The 20,893-nt window shown below is 38.1% G+C and overlaps 1 protein-coding gene and 1 long non-coding RNA gene across 4 annotated transcripts; both read left to right on the top strand.

The window, feature by feature from the left end:
• Positions 1 to 1,758: 1,758 nt before the first annotated feature.
• LOC125474786 (transcription factor MYB4-like) lies at positions 1,759 to 3,148 on the top strand. The gene is made up of 3 exons (XM_048578765.1): positions 1,759 to 1,930; positions 2,252 to 2,381; positions 2,550 to 3,148. Exons 1-3 carry the CDS (start codon positions 1,798 to 1,800, stop codon positions 3,127 to 3,129), a joined length of 843 nt encoding a protein of 280 aa, XP_048434722.1. The 5' UTR covers positions 1,759 to 1,797; the 3' UTR covers positions 3,130 to 3,148.
• An 11,507-nt stretch (positions 3,149 to 14,655) lies between these two features.
• Positions 14,656 to 19,290, top strand: LOC103941944. 3 transcript variants are annotated; one of them, XR_007256299.1, is made up of 5 exons: positions 14,656 to 14,878; positions 15,310 to 15,389; positions 15,687 to 15,860; positions 16,055 to 16,853; positions 17,462 to 19,290. It is a non-coding gene; the product is annotated as an uncharacterized LOC103941944 (long non-coding RNA). The 3 variants fall into 3 exon arrangements; XR_007256298.1 differs by lacking the exon at positions 17,462 to 19,290 and adding an exon at positions 16,938 to 17,197; XR_007256297.1 differs by lacking the exon at positions 17,462 to 19,290 and having other exon boundaries at positions 14,663 to 14,878; positions 16,055 to 17,197.
• Positions 19,291 to 20,893: the final 1,603 nt, after the last annotated feature.

Raw genomic sequence — 20,893 nt, 5'->3', positions numbered from 1 at the left:
GTGGGAGATCAACATATCGACAACCACGTGGAGCCAATGGGACTCACCCAACACTCGAGGCCAAGAGACCGACCATCCTTGCGTGGGGCCAAGAAGACCCACCCATCATGTGGCAGTACGAGCCCTCTTTTCTTGGCTCTGATACCATGTAGAATTATCAGAAAAATGGGCTAAGGGTCCACTTCTAACAACACTGATGTTGTCCCCAACTTGTTAATTACCTCCAACACAGTCCTAACAGGTGTGTGGTTTTTTGACAAAAGGCATCGATATTAGTTGAAGTGGGGATATAATATTTAAACTCTTCTTTTCACAGAGATATGGCCGATGTGAGATATTTCCACAACCTCAACCATAGAATACAAGCTGGATGGATGAAGTGGAAAAATGTATCAAGTGTGTTGTGCAACCGTCGTATGCCACTAGAACTCAAGGGAAAATTTCATAAGATGCCAATAAGGCCAGCAATACTTTATGGCACGAAATGTTGGGCGATCAAGCATCAACACGTAACAAAAATGACTGTAGCGGAGATAAGAATGCTTCTTTGGATATATAGGTACACGACAAAGGATAGGATTAGAAATGAGGATATCCAAGGTAAAGTAGGAGTACCCGAAAATGAAGATAAGATGAGAGAAAATCGGTAGATGGTTTGGACATATGAAACGAAGACCTACAAATGCTTCGGTTAGAAGATGCGATTATGAGACAGAGGCTTAGGGCTAAAGGGGTAGAGGAAGACCTAGAAAAATTTGGAAAGATACTCTAAGAAAAGGCTTAGAGTACTTGGACATCACGGAAGACTTGGCACAAAACCGAGCGCAGTGGCATTCTATGATTCATATAGTCGACCCCACTTAGTGTGATAAGGCTTTGCTGTTGTTGTTCTTGAGAGTTTTGAACCCATAACGCATAGGTAGAAACCCAACACCTTATTCACTAAGATATTGGCTCACCTATTTAATTATATGTATAATATTTGTGGTCAAAGACAAAAATGATACAGTTGCTACATTTTAAACTTTTGAGGTCTGAGTTGATTTTCAAAATGGGTCATGAATTTTTAATTCTCTCATTTTACATTGTAAGTTATTAAATTGTATTAATTCATGCTTTTTGTGGGATTGATTGTTTGATTCTTCATTAAATTAATGACATGGTGAGCATAGGGACCTTATATGGGCGCTAATGTGTAAGCCACATTGACAAATAAAAATCATCAATTTAATGGAGGATTAAATATTCAAAGAGTCAAAAAGTGTACATTTTACAATTTACAATATTCAAAGCGTAATGTTTGAAAATTATAATCTCGTGGCCAATTTTTTTAAAATCACTTCAAACTTCAAGAGTATAAAGTATAGTTAGCACACAATAATAATTATAGGTGTGGGGACTTGTTTGCGTGCAAATGAAGTATACCATTAGCCTCCAAAGTTCATTGTGAATTTAAGCTTAATTGTTAAAATACGATCATGTTGCCAAGGAATCACCTTGTGGCGGCCGGTATGCATAATAATAAAAAAGTTCTCAAAGAAATCGCTAAGAAAAGCACTTATAATCTTCGGTCAAATTAGCACACGTTTCATAAATGATAAAAAGATTAATGCTCTTTTCCTATAGCTATTGAATTTACCTCTTCTTCCCGTTTCACGTGATATTTTACAGTCACCGCATGTTCACTCTAATCATATAAATATGTGTGTCTATGTGGGTGGGAAAATACTGCTCGAGTGTTATTTTGATAAAATAAAAAAATAAAAAAACAGAGAGGGAAAGCGAGGAGTCGACGAGATGGTGAGAGCGCCCTTCTATGACAAAAATGGGCTAAAGAAAGGAGCATGGAGTCCTGAAGAAGACAGTATGTTAAAAGCTTATGTTGATAAGCACGGTCACAAGAACTGGCGTGCACTTCCCAAACTTGCTGGTAAGTACATAAAATAACATCTTTATTGTGTCTTCAAAGAATTTTCTTAAGCTTAATCTCATATAACATAGGTTATCTACAAGACTACAACGTTCTGGGTTAATTTATGAATTTTTTTTTTTCATCCCATTCAACTATGATAGTATGTGCGACTAATTTGACCATAATTTCCAAAACTCATCATCATTTAGCTTTTTGGTTTCGATCACATATATAGTTAAGGAACCTTCAAGCAAGAAGCATGCATGATTTATCAGACAATTCAAGGAGTGATGTAGTGATCAAATGTACTGGTTTGTTTTGCATATAATCTCACTGCAGGTTTAGCAAGGTGTGGTAAAAGTTGCAGACTAAGATGGATGAACTATCTTCAACCGGGTGTAAAACAGGGAAACTACTCTCAAGAAGAAAACAATTTGATCATCAAATTACATGAAGAATTCGGGAACAAGTATGATTTCTTCTTTAGTTCATGAATTAATTATATATTCAAAGTAACTAATTATACATAAGTTTACAAAGAAAATGTCCATAACACTTCTATAACGATAATGATCTATTAGGAACGCCATAAAATGTTGGTCGTTTTATAATGAAAATTTATTTCCTCAATATGTAGATGGTCAACGATTGCTGCTAAATTACCAGGAAGAACCGACAATGATATTAAAAATCATTGGCATACCTATTTTAAGAAGCTCACAAAGCAAAATTCAACAGCACTATCTCAAACGACAGAGCAGTCAAGTGATGCCCCATCAGTAACTAGCCAAAATACAGAATTAGAAGCTCAAAGTGCTCCTAAACATGATAATAATGGTCACCAAATTTTGGAGAGCTCTCCGTTGTCCCCTGAAACATTTTCCAGTGGTCACTCCTCCTTGAGCTCCAACATAAATCATGGACATGATCAACCTATCGTTAGTTATTTCTCTGCTGAAGATGGTACTCGAGCTTCATCAGAAACAATATTAGACAAATCGAGTGGAGATTTTTGGACCGAACCATTTCAGCCGGACAATATGATGAATGACGTCCAAAGTGAGTACTATCCAATTACACACCTGAGCGAGGAGGGAATTTTATCATCACCATTTGTAACGTTCTACGATACTCAGGATGGTATGGATTGGTTCCACCAGGTGATGCCAACATTGCAAAACAATTATTTAATTAATGATGCAGAATACTTAAGATAAACTTAGCTCTTGTTTACTTAAGGCTTGTTATTGCTTAACGAGCTAGGCTGTGCCACATAATAAAGAATGTCTTAAATTTCATACAGATCGAGCAATGGGGATGCTATCTCTAAGCAAGAACTAATTAACAGTCGGCAATTATAAATATCTGGAACTTGAATTTGAGACTTTGAGAGATCACATGATAGTGGCGATCTGATCTCTTATTGGGATTTATTTTCTCCAACAAGTTGAGGAGTCCTAGCTGGACCATGTACCCTATCTTCTCACACAAGCATGCAAAGACAGACTAGGAGAGAGTTAAATAATGTATGAAAGGTATATCTAGTACTCCTAAGTAATTAAGGTTCGAAACTAAAAGAAATCAATTTGTTTGAGTCTGAAATATCAGATTTAGGCCGAGGAAAGGTAATTCAAGTTAAAAGGTCATGACTCTGGGCCTAATGGTGATCCTTCAAGTCATTTGGCTTTCTTCGCTCAGAAAAGCATGATTCAACCGAGTTCTAGTGGAAGTAGGATTACTAAGGGTTAGACTTAGACGTGGCCCGGTCGAGTCCTGGTTGAATTAAAATTGCTAAGGATTAGGATGGGTTTAGATAAGATTCGAATTATTTAGGAATCAAAATCTATGGTTATAAATAATGAATTAAGTGCATAATGAGTTTCGGTTAAAGAGGGGATTGAAGAGATAACGTCACGAACACCCAGGTGGGTGCTAAAAAGGCATAGTTATATTAGGACTTTACCTTAGCAAGCTTGGTTATCACGAAATCTCCCTATAAATAGAAGTGGTTCTACAACGTGAGAAGCCCCTTCAACTCAACAAATAACTCATAATGCTCTACATGAAACCTTTTCATAACTATGAGAAAAATACTAATTATCCGAACCCATTCGTTAGCACATATTCAGTTTGGTTAAGCATCACCGGATTGGCAAAGTAGCAACATATTCAATTTGGGTGAACATCACTAGAGTCATAGAATTAGTCGGCCTAAGAGTATCTTCAGTTTGGCAAAACATCATTACTTCTAGTTCTGTTGGTTACCTATCTAAGTCTCAGCTTGCGAAAAGTCTTTGATTCTTTCGTTGAAAGAGGTCACTTCATTAGTTTCCCCATTGAAGTGAAGTGTTATATGATTAGTTACTTGCAAGTATATTTCAGAGTTCAGCATCATACGGTTGAATCATATTCACCATAAGGACACTCGTCTCCTGTGAGTATCTTTGCCCATTTAGCCTGAAACTGACCAGGTGTACTTATATTCTCATAAATATAGTTGAAGCTGCTGAACCCAACGCAGAAGATCCTGAACTTCACAATGAATTAAGTAATCTTGTCTTTAGGTTTTAGAACCCTGGGCTGAGAGGCGTCATTCCTCGATCGTAGTCATTGAGTATTCTGTCAACAGCACGTTTGACACTACCACCACACCTACTTTACTCGCCCGACCAACTCGGTCGCTAGTTAGCATGCCTGCATTCACAAGAAGAACATAGTTAGCTCAATCGTGACTCAGCTTGTGTGCCACATAGACTTTGTAATTTTGAAGGTCAACACAATTATATTGACAATTGATGTCTCGAGCCATAGGTTTGTAATAAGATTTTTACTACCTACAAAAGTAGGAATGAAAACACTTAAAAATACTTGCAAGAAAACAAGGTAATTGTAGTATAGTCGGCTCTAGCAAGATCATTCTCCACAAGAATTGAATGAACAATTTGCATTAAGCCAATTCTTAATTAACTACCTAAAACAAAGGTTGGAAAATGTTGATTTTGTTACTTAAAATATTAAAAACAAATTTAAATAAAAACAATTAATTAAATTGGCAAAGTTAAAAAAAAAAAAAACAATAGAAAATAGTTTGAAAATCAATTTAAGCACTAGGGTCCTGTCGTCACCTTAACAATCGTATGTAGTTTAACCAATTACTTATGAATTACACATGCAACTTTGAAGGTTAGGTTTTCCTAATACATATTCTCCTTATGATATTCAAGTAAGAACGTATATCTAACATGCAATATGTCTGTAATATTTAGATATAATATGAACATGCAAGACTCATTAAGTTTTGTGAAAATCCTTTGAAAAACCATGCAATCCCCAAAAGCGTGATATTCATCTTAAGTGAAATTACAATTATTAACCACAAGAAGAATTACTTAATTCTCCGGTGATATTCCTACCGAATTGCATCTGATTACTTATCTAAACATCCTAATGGTGGCCAGTCATCAAGACATAAAGACAATTTAACACAGTAGATTAATAATTCAAAGTATACATACATAATATCATAAGCAATGAAATAAATACTACATATTCATGCTAAGACTCATGGCCTCGCCCTAACAAAACAAATTAGTTACACACAATCATAAAGCAAAATATTATTAAGAACATGGATAGAAAACACTGTGTAAATAAACTTGAATTGACAAAAGCTCTCTAACCGAGTTCTCTAAAGTAGTGCGCCCTCAATCTAATGGCCAAATAGCCTTATTTGTGCTACTGCAAGATAAAATCCCACCTAAAAAAGTCTTAGGAAACATAATAAAATAATAAATTAGCTAATAAAAGGTTTCTTATTTAAAGTCAAATTCAGACTTCAGAAAAAAAAAAAAAGAAGAAGACTTTTGATTGACCAAATCAACTCCAATGTGGTTCTAAAATGTCTCTTTTGAAAGCTGAAGACGTCCCCAACAAATCCTTAGAAGGAACCTTCCTTAAAATATACCATCTTGACCTCCAAAATACCCAAAACGTAAAAAAATGTCAATACAGGAAAGCTGCACGTTGGGCTTTCTTTTCTTCGTCACGGTCAAACGGCTTGGTAGAAAGATTTGGAATTTTGATACAATTATCTTGAAAGACTCACGAACAAGAAACGCTTAAAATAAAAGAAGATATTTAAAACGTCCACGAATCATGAAAACATTCCCCATGATGCATGAACCCCTTTTATGTTTATATTGTCCTTAAGATGTGTGTGTATATATATATATATATTGTATATGTTTATATATTTGTTTCATGCATTACGCAATTATATTTGCTATGCGGAATATGTGAGTCAAAGTATATTCATAAATTAAAAGCAATTAGGGTTTTTCAACCTTAGATTCGAAAAAAAAAACAAATCGGGTGATTTATTGCGGCATCACTGTGGTATCGTTTGGTATGCAGACGGGACGGAACAGAATGGGACGGGACAGGACAGGACGGAACGGAATGGAGCGAGAGCAAAGATGCCCTCGGATGGAAACAAGGAGGAAGAAGAAGGAGACGGAGAGGTTATAATTTTGTGTTCCACGGATGTGGAACGAGTCGTTCCAGGGGGGTGAGGTGGAACGAAAATTCACCCAAAACTCGTCCCGTGGAACAGCTCGTTCCACCCATTTTAGGCACACCAAACGTGAGACGGAACACCTTGTCCCACTCTGTTTTGTCCCGTCCCACGTACCAAACGGTACCTGTGGGATGGCGTCGCCCCGACGCCCTGGACCACCTGCGCAACCTTCTAGGCTTGCTGCTCCCTTTCGGACATAACCAAGCCTCAGCTTGGGTTCCCTATCACACGAGCCTGAAAGGCCTGGTCCACCCAAGCCCAAACCCGCATGCCAGAAGCATTTTGGGTTTGTTCCCAGACACGTGCTTGCAGCCCCAGTTCTTGGTCTCGGCCTACGCTAGCAAGCTGTCATGCTTGCTGGGCTTTGTCTTAGCCCTGGCCCTCATAACAAGCAGCTAACCCATGCAGCTGGGCTCACCATTACGACCTAAACCGAACTTAGCTTAGCTGGGGTTTCCCGCGCCACACTTAGGCCAGCCTCGTGCTGGGCCCAAGTTTCCCGCCTCTTTTTGAGGCCCAAAGCCAGCATCCCTGCTGCTGGGTTTTTTGTTTCCAACCCGACCTATGGCCTACAGCCCACCTTCGAGCCCTTTTGCTCAAGGTACACAACCCTATTTTTTGGGCTATGGTATTTTCGACCCAATACTATTATTTTAGAATTATTTTGCTTCTATAATCGACCCCGTATGGTCCGATTTAATGAATTAATTAAAAGTGACCTGCAGTCCATTAATCTGATAATGAATCCAAAATTATCAACCTAAATATGACTTTTAGACATTAACGATTCAACAATTTATTTTTATATTTTGAACCATTGACATACTTTCGTAGTAACAAAGCTCTCACACTTGAGTTCCAGAAGAAACTCAAACCCACTATATTTAAATTAGTATATTGCATTCTATGTTTCTTGCAGAAACCTCTCATTATGAACTAATTGTTCATAAAACTAAATTGAACATGTAGTTTCAAATTTAGTGCATTTGAAACCCGAAGTTTTCATGCACAAATTAAACCAATACATGTCTATAGAACATGTATGTCCTACGATATATGTCTATGGCTTACCATATGACTAATCACGTTTTTTCCCTCCGTTTTAGGGACATGTCGAACTTGAACAAGCTCGATTTCTCTGCTCTAGAAGTCTCCGAAAGAAACTATCTAAAGTAGGTTTAAGATGTGAAGCTTCATCTCACTGCAAAGGGTATTAGAGCCATCATCGAGGCATCCGTCGCCGACAAACCTGTTGACGAAGCTCAGAAAGCTAATGCAATGATCTTCATTCGAAGACACATCCATAATGCACTGCAGACCGAGTACTTCGCTGAGGAGGACCCACACACCCTTTGGCTTGCTCTGGCTTATCGTTTCGATCACCAGAAAGACATATACTTGCCTGAAGCAAGACACGATTGGCATCATCTTCGCTTCTAGGACTTTAAGTTCGTGAATGAATACAACTTTGAAATTTGTAGAATCCGTTCACTGTTGAAATTTAGCAAAATGGAACTACCTGAATTAGATCTCCTGGATAAGACCTATTCGACCTTCCATGCAACCAATATTGTCCTATAGCAACAATATAAGGCATAGAAATTCACCAAGTTTTTCAAATTTGATCTCTGTTTTACTTGTTGCTGAAATGCAGAACCAGTTTTTAATAAAGAATCATCAAGCTCGACCGACTGGCTCAAACGCCGCGCCTGAAGCGCATGCGACCAAATTTAGGAGCCATAAACGACGAAAGATTCGTCGTGGGCGTGGCAATGGGCGGTAAGCCCCACCACGAGCCCAAGGTTAACAGAATGCCGCACTTAAGGGAGGAAATGTGACCCAACAGCGTCCATCACTTGCCCTTAAAGCCCCAAACTTGAATAAAAGTGAATTTTTTGTAACCAGCTACGGAAATCCGTAGATGAATTTTGAAGAGTAAAACATAATCAAATGAATCGATGCCGCCCATGCTAATGATAGAGTACGACATATGAGCTCAAACAAGAACAAGGGCAAAGCTCCCGTTCAGCCTGCTTCTACTGAAGTAGACATGTGCTACCGCTGTGAATCAAGGGATCATTGGTCACGCGTATGCCGAGCTTCCCCTGAGGCTATTGCCAAGTATCATTCCGGTCGTGAGTCTAACTTTGCACATGTGGATCATCCGCAAGATTCAACTATATCAATGGAGATATCAAATTTTCAGGAGGCGTCAACTCCTATGGATAAATAAATTAGACATGTTTTTAGGGTGTTTACCCCTAATGGCCGAACCCATTATGAGCGGCCAGCCCTACCCCCTATTTTTCTAGGTTTATTGTTTAATTTTGAACAATTTTTCTAAGTATTTGGAATACTTTGTTTGGTTTTGGCTTGTTTTGAATTATGGATTGTTATTTGAATGAATATTATTTTCTTGAATTGCTTAATTGAATGAATGGACTTATATTTATGCATGTGACCAATTCAATCAATTTATTTCTAGGCATGTCTAGTAGGGCAGTTAGTTGTCTGGAAGATAGTGTAACCACGCACATCATCTTGCGTAAGCGACACTATTTTACTAACTTAATACCCAAGAAAGCTCATTTGACAACTCTCTCAGGCCCGTCCAACCTGATTGAAGGATACGGAAAGGCTCATATCATGTTGTCCAATGGTATTATCTTAACCATTAATGAGGCACTTTATTCTCCACGTTTCGGAAGAAAGTTGCTGAGTTTTAGAGATATTCGAGATAATCAATATCATATTGAAACCACTGAAGTAATAGTTCTGAATTTCTTTGTATCACATTGTATGAATATGGCTAGAAGTGTATTCACGAGAAGTTGGAACGTTTGCCGAGTGGGTTGTACATCACAACCATTTGCGGCATAAAAGCCCACAGTGTGGCTGACCCTATGCTTGAGTTCTAAGACACTTTGTTGCTTTGGCATAACCATTTGGGACATCCTGGACATGACATGATGCGCCATATCCTTAAATCTTCACTTGGGCATCAGTTACATCTCTATGTTAAGCTCCTGTCATGCAAAACGTGTTCTTTAAGGAAATTAAATACTCAACCTTCACATACAAAGATTATTCACGACCTATCTAAGTTTCTTCAAAGGATTCAAGGCGACATTTTGGGACCTATCCAACCAACAAGCGGACCATTTAGATACTTTATGGTGTTGGTTGATGCATTGACACGATGCTTACATATTTGCCTGTTGTCCACACACAACGCTGCGTTTGCTAAATTCCTAGCTTAAATTATTAAGCTAAGGGCTCACCACCCTGATTATCCGATTAAGTCGATTCGACTGGATAACGCTAGAGAGTTTACATCACAAACTTTTGACGATTATTGCATGTCAGTAAGGATTGATGTGGAACATCCTGTACCCTATGGTCACACCCAAAACGGCCTATCAGAAGCTTTCATAAAGTGTATTTAATTGATAGCTTGGACTTTGGTTATGAGAACCAAACTACCAGTATCTGCCTGGGGCTATGCAATATTGCATGCAGTTATGTTGGTCAGCCTGAAGCCCACCGCTACCCAACCATATTCACCGTTACAGTTAGTAACTGGATACGAGCTTGACGTCTCGCATTTACGGGTGTTTAGGAGCACCATTTATGTGCCAATATTGCTGCCACTACGTACCAAAATGGGTCCTCAGAGAAAAATAGGAATCTATGTCGTTTATGATTCGCCATCAATAGTTCGCTGCTTAGAACCCTTGACATGAGATCTCTTTACCGCACGTTTTGCAGATTATCACTTTGATGAGGTAGTCTTCCCGTTGTTAAAGGGAAATAGGCATGCTAACATTTGGACTCTAGATGTTAAACGAAATCCCTTCCATCCAAAGGAGGATGAGGAAGAGATTTTGGAACCCGAAGTTCCATACATAATTGCAATTGGGGCTTTATTGTACTTGGCTTAGTGCACTAAACCCGACATCTTCTTCGCTGTTTGTCACATCCCGGCCCGAGGCGCACCACTTCCCGGGCCCGCTCCACCACCGTAGCACGATATTGTCCGCTTTGGGCCCCGACCACGCCCTCACGGTTTTGTTTTTGGGAACTCACACGAGAACTTCCCAATGGGTCACCCATCCTGGGAGTGCTCTCGTGCGCTACTCGCTTAACTTCGGAGTTCCCATGGAACCCGAAGCCAGTGAGCTCCCAAAAGGCCTCGTGCTAGGTAAGGATGGGAATATGCATTTAAGGATCACTCCTCTGGGTGATGTGGGATGTTACAATCCATCCCCCTTAGGGGCCCGACGTCCTCGTCGGCACACCACCGCCAGGGTTAGGCTCTGATACCAAATCTGACACGCCCCGACCCCGATATTCCCCGAATACCAGGATAGGCACGTGCTGGCCGACACCCGAGGGTGACGAAAGCCATTTATTGAGTGCAAATGCTGAAAACAATGGGTAAATAAGGTTTATAAATATAAAAGAATAATGAATATGCAAATAAGGACCGTGTTCAGAGCACACCACTAATCTAGAACACTAAAAGAAAATAATATAAAATTGAATGAAACAAAGAAGTGGGTCCTACACCGAGAGGACTCGAAGATGCCGATGCGGAAGTGCCTGGACGTCGGGATTGTATGCCTCGATTCTAAGTCCTGAAGGGGGCGCAAAACAAACATGAGTGGACCAAGTTGATATATATATAATAAAACAATTATCAACATACTAACCCCCAAGTTTTATGAAAACACATATATATAATGATAAACATAGGTTTTCCGAAACCTAGCATGTCGTGCAATGTCTCAAATCATAATTCGCATAAATAATAAACACTAGTGAATGTCCGATATAACTCTTCAGGCCCCATGCCGGCTCCCCGTCTCTGAGCACACAGTCAGAGGAAAATACACTTCAGGCCCCTTGCCGGCTCCCCGTCTCTGAGCAGACAGTCAGAGGAAAACACACTCCAGGCCCTATGCCAACACCAAACCGTCGCCCGGGACGGACCGGATCTATCCCTACGTCCCGTAGCGGAAAGGACCACTAGGTAAGTACAAAACCAGTGAACATACATATATTGAAAATCAACTTCATAGTATAAAGTCATCCATCATCTATACTATAAAGAGGTGTTCTAAACATGTTCTAAATATCATATCGTCATCCATCAGATATTCTACAAGAACATGGGTTATAGGAAAAATAGTAATAATTCAAACTAGCCTTAGTAAGCATATTATCTCGTAAAACGTTCATAAAACATAATCGTAAAGTCATGCTTTTCTGTGTATGCAATTCTACCATTAAAACATGCATTTTTAGAAGGGGTCCACTCACAGTACTTCGCCGTCGAAAAGCCACGCCATCTAGCGAAGAAGGAAACGTCATAGATAATCGCCCCTAAGCACATAAAGGGTACATTTAGTCAAACTCTACTCAAACGATTGAATTTGGGAAAACGGACATCGGAAACGGGTTCAGAACGTCGAAATTAGCCTAGGAGGGGTCCCGCACGAAAACCCAAAAAGTCAACCCCAAGGTCAAAGTTGACTTTGACCGTTGACTTTGACCTTGGGGTTGACTTTTTGGGTTTTCGTGCGGGACCCCTCCTAGGCTAATTTCGACGTTCTGAACCCGTTTCCGATGTCCGTTTTCCCAAATTCAATCGTTTGAGTAGAGTTTGACTAAATGTACCCTTTATGTGCTTAGGGGCGATTATCTATGACGTTTCCTTCTTCGCTAGATGGCGTGGCTTTTCGACGGCGAAGTACTGTGAGTGGACCCCTTCTAAAAATGCATGTTTTAATGGTAGAATTGCATACACAGAAAAGCATGACTTTACGATTATGTTTTATGAACGTTTTACGAGATAATATGCTTACTAAGGCTAGTTTGAATTATTACTATTTTTCCTATAACCCATGTTCTTGTAGAATATCTGATGGATGACGATATGATATTTAGAACATGTTTAGAACACCTCTTTATAGTATAGATGATGGATGACTTTATACTATGAAGTTGATTTTCAATATATGTATGTTCACTGGTTTTGTACTTACCTAGTGGTCCTTTCCGCTACGGGACGTAGGGATAGATCCGGTCCGTCCCGGGCGACGGTTTGGTGTTGGCATAGGGCCTGGAGTGTGTTTTCCTCTGACTGTCTGCTCAGAGACGGGGAGCCGGCAAGGGGCCTGAAGTGTATTTTCCTCTGACTGTGTGCTCAGAGACGGGGAGCCGGCATGGGGCCTGAAGAGTTATATCGGACATTCACTAGTGTTTATTATTTATGCGAATTATGATTTGAGACATTGCACGACATGCTAGGTTTCGGAAAACCTATGTTTATCATTATATATATGTGTTTTCATAAAACTTGGGGGTTAGTATGTTGATAATTGTTTTATTATATATATATCAACTTGGTCCACTCATGTTTGTTTTGCGCCCCCTTCAGGACTTAGAATCGAGGCATACAATCCCGACGTCCAGGCACTTCCGCATCGGCATCTTCGAGTCCTCTCGGTGTAGGACCCACTTCTTTGTTTCATTCAATTTTATATTATTTTCTTTTAGTGTTCTAGATTAGTGGTGTGCTCTGAACACGGTCCTTATTTGCATATTCATTATTCTTTTATATTTATAAACCTTATTTACCCATTGTTTTCAGCATTTGCACTCAATAAATGGCTTTCGTCACCCTCGGGTGTCGGCCAGCACGTGCCTATCCTGGTATTCGGGGAATATCGGGGTCGGGGCGTGTCACTGTTAATCTTTTGGCAAGATACAGCAATGCGCCCACACACAGGCGCTAGAATGGTGTTAAAGACATTTTCCACTACCTCAAGGGTCCTATGGATTTAGGCTTGTTCTATACCCGCGAATCTTCGAGTGTTAACGCTCCTTATGGTTCTCAAATTGATTCTTGCCTTGTTGGTTACGTAGAGGATGGATACCTATCTGTCCCACATAGGACACATTCTCAAATGAGTTATGTCTTTACCGTTGGAGACATCGCTATATCTTGGAGGTCTACCAAGGAAACGCTAGTTGTGACTTCATCGAACCATGATAAGATTCTCACCTTACATGAAGCATCGCATGAATGCTTTTGGCTGAGAAAAGTTATGGAACATATTCGAAACACTAATGGTCTTACATCAGTCGTTGACCTTCCTACGATGATCTTAGAAGACAATGCAACATGTATCGAGCAGTTAAAGAAATGATACATCAAGGGAGACAACACCAAGCATATAACGCCGAAGTTCTTTTCCTCACACCAACAACAGTAGCATCAGAACATTGAAGTCAAGCAAATCCATTCCCAGGACAACCTGGCCGATCTCTTCACCAAGTTGTTGCCAAAGTTTAATTTTCAAAAGCTCGTCCAAGGAATCGGTATGCGTAAATTATTTGAGTTGAATCACTTGTAGTTCTCTTATTTAAAAGTTATGTCTAACTCATGGGGAGTATCTAGATGCATACTCACATGATCTTAATGTGCTCTTTTTCCTACGATTAGGAGCATTTTTCTCACTACATAACGAGGTTTTAACGAGGCACCCATCATGGGATGATCATACTTCGTTGAGTTCACTACTTTCGTCCTATTTGACGTTTGTTTTAGACATTATGCATACTTCTCACTTTTTTCCTTAGTTTATGGGTTTTCCCCATGCCTTGGGTTTTACCATAGCGAGATTTTATGAGTTTTACTACAAATGCATACTTTCTTAAATTTGAGACTTGCACTCACCCGTTGTGTCAATGACTTCATCAACTATTCTATCGTATCTGCTGAAGATCTGATGTGATGGTTTGTTGAGTATTTACACACTCAAGGGGGAGTGTTGCAGTCATATTTATAATAGGAATGTGATTGTGTAAATCCTAGAAGATATGAGAATGTATTTTATATTCTTATAAGGATTTGATTACCTATTAAATTTTGTAATCCTAAAAGGAAAAGTTTTTGCATATCCTATTATTATAAATAAAGGCACAATGAGGTGATACAAACACACCTCACAATTAAATCACTCTCTCCTCTCTCTAATTGCCACCGACCCTCTCTCTCTAAACCCTAAGATTGTTGAATCAAATAGGTCTACAACATAGACACACGTATATAAAATCAATTATTAATATCACCCAGCACAAAAAATAATTATTGTGCCCAATAATAAAGTGAAGTTATGAAACTAACCGACTCCCCTCTCCCCTTCTTTCCCTTTCTTTTTGAGACAGACCTCCCAACTCCTCTCCCTTCCCTTCTTTCTCTCCTCTCCTTCTTTCCCTCACCTCGTTCGCGCAACAGCGCCGCTGTACACCGGTCATCAACGATCGTAAAATTGTACCTCCAGAATCCTTTTCGATCCTCTCCTCCTGGGCTGTCCTCCAACGTAAGTGATTTTTCAAAATAAAAACTTTCAGTTTTGGGATCTAATGATTTCAAAAATATTTGAATTTATAGTGGCCATCTGTATGTGTATTTATTTATTTATTGTGTCTTGAACCTAGAAACCTGATTTTGTTCTAGAATTTTGGAATTTGAATTTGGTTATTGGGCAGTTGAAGCCAATTTTGTTTTTTTGTTCTATTCGGCGAAACTTCGGTTTTGAGATTAGTATCTGGCAAATGTAGTAATTTGGTTTTTGTTTCTGGAAATGTTGGCGCATCCACAGGAACCTCCGTTCCAAAACTCATATTTATAATAGGAGAATCTTGTCGTGTAGATCTTGCCAATGGTTGGAAGAAAGCTTCTTTTTAGGTTCATTCATCATATATCTATTTATTTTTCAACTTCATTCTTCAGACTCTGTTTGTTTTTCAGGTTCAGTTGGAGAAATGGCTCCTGCTATTTCTGGTGTGCTGATAGGTCCACAGCACATAGTCTATTTAAGGCTCTTGCGGGTGAGAGGGCATACTCTGAGGACTTATGTTGATGAACTTCTGTTATTTTACTAACTTTAGATGTTCGAATTAAGGCTTCTGATAACCATGACAAGTAGAGCAATTAATTGATATACTTATGATCATCAGCTTCAACTAGATTATAAAATTTCATTTGCATGCTTTTAATGTCCATGTGTACGGTTGTTTCAGGTATTACATTTTCATTATAGGTTTATGTGCATGCCTGTTAAATTCTCAAAGTAATTCTCCTTATTGTTCTAGGAAGCTCAAGTTGAACTAGTCTTGTTTATGTAGGATTCACGAAGGAAGAAAATCATACCAGACATGACAAAGTCCAAACCTTTATGAGGAGAGAATTTTTTGCAATAGTTCCAGCAGGAAGCACCAAAGCGGCCTGTCCTAAAATGGGAGAACAACATGGCATGGCCAGGAAAAGTTGCATTAACTGATAAATCTATTTAATTTGAGGTAACTAATCTATTCGTAGAGGTGTACTTTTACCTTCATGTTATTCCTCATACTTGTAAGCGGTTAATCTACCATTAATACTTTTGGTTTTTGATTTCTAGAAGTATATACAACATTACTAGAGGTCTTATTAATGTTGGAAGATATTTTTTTTCCGGAAATGATATTTACTAAATTTTTTTCTTCTTTTCCAGGAAGAGGATGAAAATCCTTATACGGTTATGGTTCCTCGTGTCGATTCGGATTTGCTTCCTTTTGTTATTAAGGTACATTGGACATTTAGTTGTTCCAATAGAAAAATGCTCACTCTTTTTGTCGGAGCAAATGAAACTCTTATTGTTATCAGATATGTGTAAAGCTATTCAATTTTCTGTTTATTGGATATGTTGATAGGAAAATCTCATTTTTTGTTGTCTTTTCTTGAACACTTGGAAGCATGTTTTTTATGAATATTTGTGCGGCTTCATTATTGACATTCCATTTCTATTGTTTGATTGCTTCTTAAAGCTGAGACAAGTCCCGTGACCAGGTACTCCTAATTTATTCTGCCTTTTCCTATTTGCTATTCCTATTCAATTGGAGTAGTTATAACGATGAATTGAATTGAATTGGGTAGAAACAAACCCATTAGATTAAAGAAGTTGAACACTACTCATTGTTTATAGGGTTGTAAATAGATTTCCACATGTATATTAGTATGGCTTATCATATATATATTTAACACTTTCTACGTCTTTTATGCAGTTTCAAAACCCACAGCACTGCGTGGGCACTCTTGCTAGTATAAACTTATTCGTCTAAGACTCTAATGAAAGATTTTCAGTCTCATTTTGGAGTTTGGTGTTGTGAACCCTTTTGTACATACAAGGTTTAAATATATATATATATATATATATATGTTTATATGCAGGTGGCATGAAGGTGAAAGTTGCCAGAGACGAGTGTTCCCCATATGCTGCCATGCTTGCAGCAGATGTTTCACAGAGATGAAAGGTGTTGCTCTGTTTTCAATATATTGTTCTTAGCTCTTCGTGTTTTCTTTTGACTGTTCTGTAAAAGATCTGTTTTTCAATTCAGAAACAAGTTCTGGGACTCTTTAAAAGTTATATGCAATAAGGGATTGTGGTTAAGTGAGCTTCATTGCATGAAGAACTTGGGTTCAACGCCTGTAGTGGGAGGATGGGATTCTGAAGGACTTGGTTGTTAATTACGTAGGATTTGTCGAAAATTATGGGGGATTTGTTGTAAATTATGTGTGATTTTATGAAAATTTTAAATTTTTTGTTTTATTTCAACTTTTTACATTTTTTTTTTAAAACATAACCTATTTGGCACGATTTGAAAAGTGTGTTCTATATGGTTGGGTCTGTCATCTGGGATAGCTGTCAGAATTATGACACAAATAGGCAGCCTATTGTGCCAACCTTTTGAGCACCAATTGCCAAATTGTGCCCAATAACCAATGGCCACGCTCATAGAGGGCACATATAAGTTTTTGGTTACTGCATTGTTGCTGTTGCTCTATGAGCATATATGTTGGTGCACTTTGGCATCATAGGGTGCAAATAACTTACTGTGCACAATGCCCATATTTTTTGTAGTGCTTCCCCTACACATGTTGTTGAGGGTTTAAATGATAACAATGAAGCGGCTTCCACACACGTTTTGGATACTCCCGGTTCCTTCTCACGATCATTTGGCTAGTCACTTGGCTAAGGCAAGTTTGGTTAGTAATGATACCATCTCGGGTGCGAGAGGTTTGAATGAGGCTTCTCCCTCACATTTTGTGGAGGGTTTAGTTGATGACAATGATACAACCTCCAAACAGGTTTCGGATTCTCAGAATGATTCTCCCATTAGAGGTGTTCAGGTAAACTCTTCTATTGTGTTCTCTGGGAGAAATAGTGCTAGTAATTCAATTCAAGCTGGTTTTCCAGTTCAGGTGGCGCGTCATCCTTTATCACCTCAAGTTCGTTCTGAAATAAAAAATGCTATTTTTACCATCTATTTGTACCATCACTTGTACCATCTTTTTAATAGAGATGGGATCCACATGAGTTGGTGGGCCTTACTTCTATTAGAGAGATGGTACAACTAAATGGTAAGTATAGCACTACTCTCCTGAAATACAAAAAGTCAATGATTGGTACACTACGGTGGAGGAAGATGCTTTTTAAGTAATGTTGATGAGCATGGAAACAATGATTTAGATCGAGCAAATAATATTTCTAACCAAGTTGAGGATGATATGACTTTGGTGATTTCAAAATCTCAAAAGAGAAAATTACGGAATAATAACGAGAATCTGGTTGATTCTCTTAATTTTGGTTTTATGAAGAATTTAGTGGAAGAGCTTTACGTTCTTCATTCTGTTGGCTTTCATGAACGTCCTACGAAGGCTCCAAAAATTATTGAGGTGTCAGCATTCATGGACATCCTGCAAAGGCTCCAAAATTATTGAGGTGTTCGCTTTCTCTTTTCATCTTCGTCTTCTTTGACGACGGTGCCTTGGTGGCTTTTAGTTCGTTAGCATAATTGTGGAGTTTTATTATCTTCTATGCAAGTTCATCTTTCTCTTAATTTTAAAGAGGGTAATCAAGTTGCTGATTGTCTAGCCTTTTATGGTATTGATCACCTTGGTGTTCATTTGTTGGATTCATGCCCTCCTTTTTGCATCTACTTACTCTCCAAATTGTTCAGCTTCCTTGTTATACGTTATGTTAGAAGTAGTTTTGGGTGGTTGTTCATGGCTTTTTTAAGGTTAGGGTTAGGCTTCATATCCCTCTTGACATTTGTATTTTTGTTGTTGTTTTTAATCAATTTACCTTATAGTCTCTTTTCATAATAGCAATGCTAGAGTATGATTGACTTTGCAATTTTTTAGTCAAATAATAATAATAATAATAATAATTCTTGAGCCATATATGACACTAGCATATACCTACATATTTTGTGTGTGTTAATATTTTTTATTTTGTTTTTTGTTTTTAAAATGGGAATGAGGGATGGAGAGAGGGAGCGTGGGAGTGGGAGTGGGAGTGTTAGTGAGAGTGAGAGCGGGAGTGGAAAGAGAGGTTTTTATTTTTATTTTATTTTTATTTTTATTTTTATTTTAATATTACATATATGTTAAAATCACCTGTGAGGCTTCAATAATAAAACAACAAAATTTGGTTTGTAAAATTACATTATTGCCCATCATTTTATTATTATTATTATTATTATTATTATTATTATTTTGTAATAGAAGACTAAATAGTCTTTATACCCTCTTTTGATTGATAAAGAAGGTTCTATTAATAGGTAGTTTAGATATATAAGGTTATAGAGCCCCCTTCAATTGAGGATCCCTTAATTATGTAATGCAAGACTCAGGAGTGGAGTCTATGTAAGTGTGGTAGTTAAGCATCTTGTTCGATTCTTGTCTTCCGTAATTGAAAGAAGTTGAGGTTTCACTTTATAGTTATTAGTGGTAATAGGGGAAATAGTCCAACCCTTTATAAGCGCATGCAAGATTCTTTAAGTTTCAGATGTGAGATAACACTTCACATTCTCATACGCCCAATCACGTGTAGCAACATTGAAGGAATTTGAGGTTTCACCCAAAAATTAATTGGCAATAAGGAGAGTAGCCTAACCGTTTATAAGAACATGCAAGTTCCATTAACTTTCCGATGTAGGAAGAGAGTTCACATCCTCACATGTCCCTTTACGTGTAGCAACACTCAAGCTAAACGTGTAAATTCTAAAACTTTTTTGGCAAATAGGCACTCTAATAATATGAAGGAAGTTGTCGGGCAACCCTAAATTTTTTGGCCAAATATACATAGGGAGTAACTTAGCTCCTTGTAAGCACATGCAAGATTTTTTAACTTTCCAATGTGAGAACTCTTCACATCTCATAACAATTTTTTAATTATCTCAAGAAAAATGAATATTATATAAATTGAAATGTACGTAACTCGTGTGTATAAACTATTTTAACAGGCACATGCTCCTGCCGATTAGTAGTTTTCACCATCTTTTTGAAAAGCCTATCTAACCTTGGATGCGAATTTCTTTCTTACTTTTTCAGTAGATTGATCGTGTTTTAGTGCAGTCGCGAATTAAGCATTTGCATGCTGATACCTTAATAAATATCCAAAAGTGTGGAAAACTTAAAAGTTAGTAATTTATAAGGAAGCCAACAGAGCGTGCATGGCATTACGCTGATACCTTAATCAGTCCATTTAATTTCGATGGCTTGCAGATCAAGATTTTGCTGCACAAGAAACAGGACATATTTAGGTCTCCGGTTTAATCTCTCTCACACACACAGAAGCATGCATGTCATGAGCCCATTACCAAGGGCAAGCATGTTAAATTCAAAACCTACTTGATCACACTGCCATGTCCAATTGTCCATGATGAATTGCTTGTGGTTTACGAAGAAATTCAAGAGACGTAGGACTTGGAGTCTAAGACTTCAATGCCTATATAAAGATCAAAGATATATGAAAAGAGGTCTAAAATTATTATAGATTCTTTTGAATTCATTTCAACCGTTCACTAACTTAAGTGTCTGAGTGTCTTTTGCAAGTAACCATGAAAGTCACTGGCATTTCCTTTCGTATAAAGCCATCATATGAACAAAATGACCAAGCCCATGACAACTAACAGGCTTTGCTTCTACTGTTCAAAGACCAGAGCCATACTTTAGATTGGATGTTTGGTTTTTTTTTTTTTTTTTTTTTTGACCTTCAAATTAAAAATAAATAAATAATTAATTAAGAGGCATAAATAAATAGAGGTGTGTGAAAACTCTCTCTCTTGTCAAATACAAAAATATTGTTTATGGATTAGGATGTTTAGGCACACTTGATTAGGGTGACCTGGCAAACAGCAACAACTAAAAAAAATCACATTGTTATGAAATTTTCAATGTTAATATATATGCACATACCCACCTAATTAACCTTGCAATACTACTAATATTGATTTAAATAAAAGAGAAACTTACATCCAAGAGGTTATATATAACTCTCGTAAAAACA

This window comes from the organism of the source record quoted next, unplaced genomic scaffold (assembly GCF_019419815.1).
Source record: "Pyrus x bretschneideri cultivar Hongxiangsu unplaced genomic scaffold, Pyrus_bretschneideri_v1 Contig13, whole genome shotgun sequence".
Classification (NCBI taxonomy): Eukaryota; Viridiplantae; Streptophyta; class Magnoliopsida; order Rosales; family Rosaceae; genus Pyrus; species Pyrus x bretschneideri.
Note: the sequence above shows the minus strand (reverse complement) of the source record. Positions and strands in the feature narration are given on the sequence as shown.

Coding starts and splice junctions, on each gene's coding strand:
- LOC125474786 (XM_048578765.1), top strand. CDS start 1,798: ATGGTGAGAGCGCCCTTCTATGACAAAAATGGGCTAAAGAAAGGAGCA. Junction 1,931..2,251: donor TGCACTTCCCAAACTTGCTG/GTAAGTACATAA, acceptor ATCTCACTGCAG/GTTTAGCAAGGTGTGGTAAA. Junction 2,382..2,549: donor CATGAAGAATTCGGGAACAA/GTATGATTTCTT, acceptor CTCAATATGTAG/ATGGTCAACGATTGCTGCTA.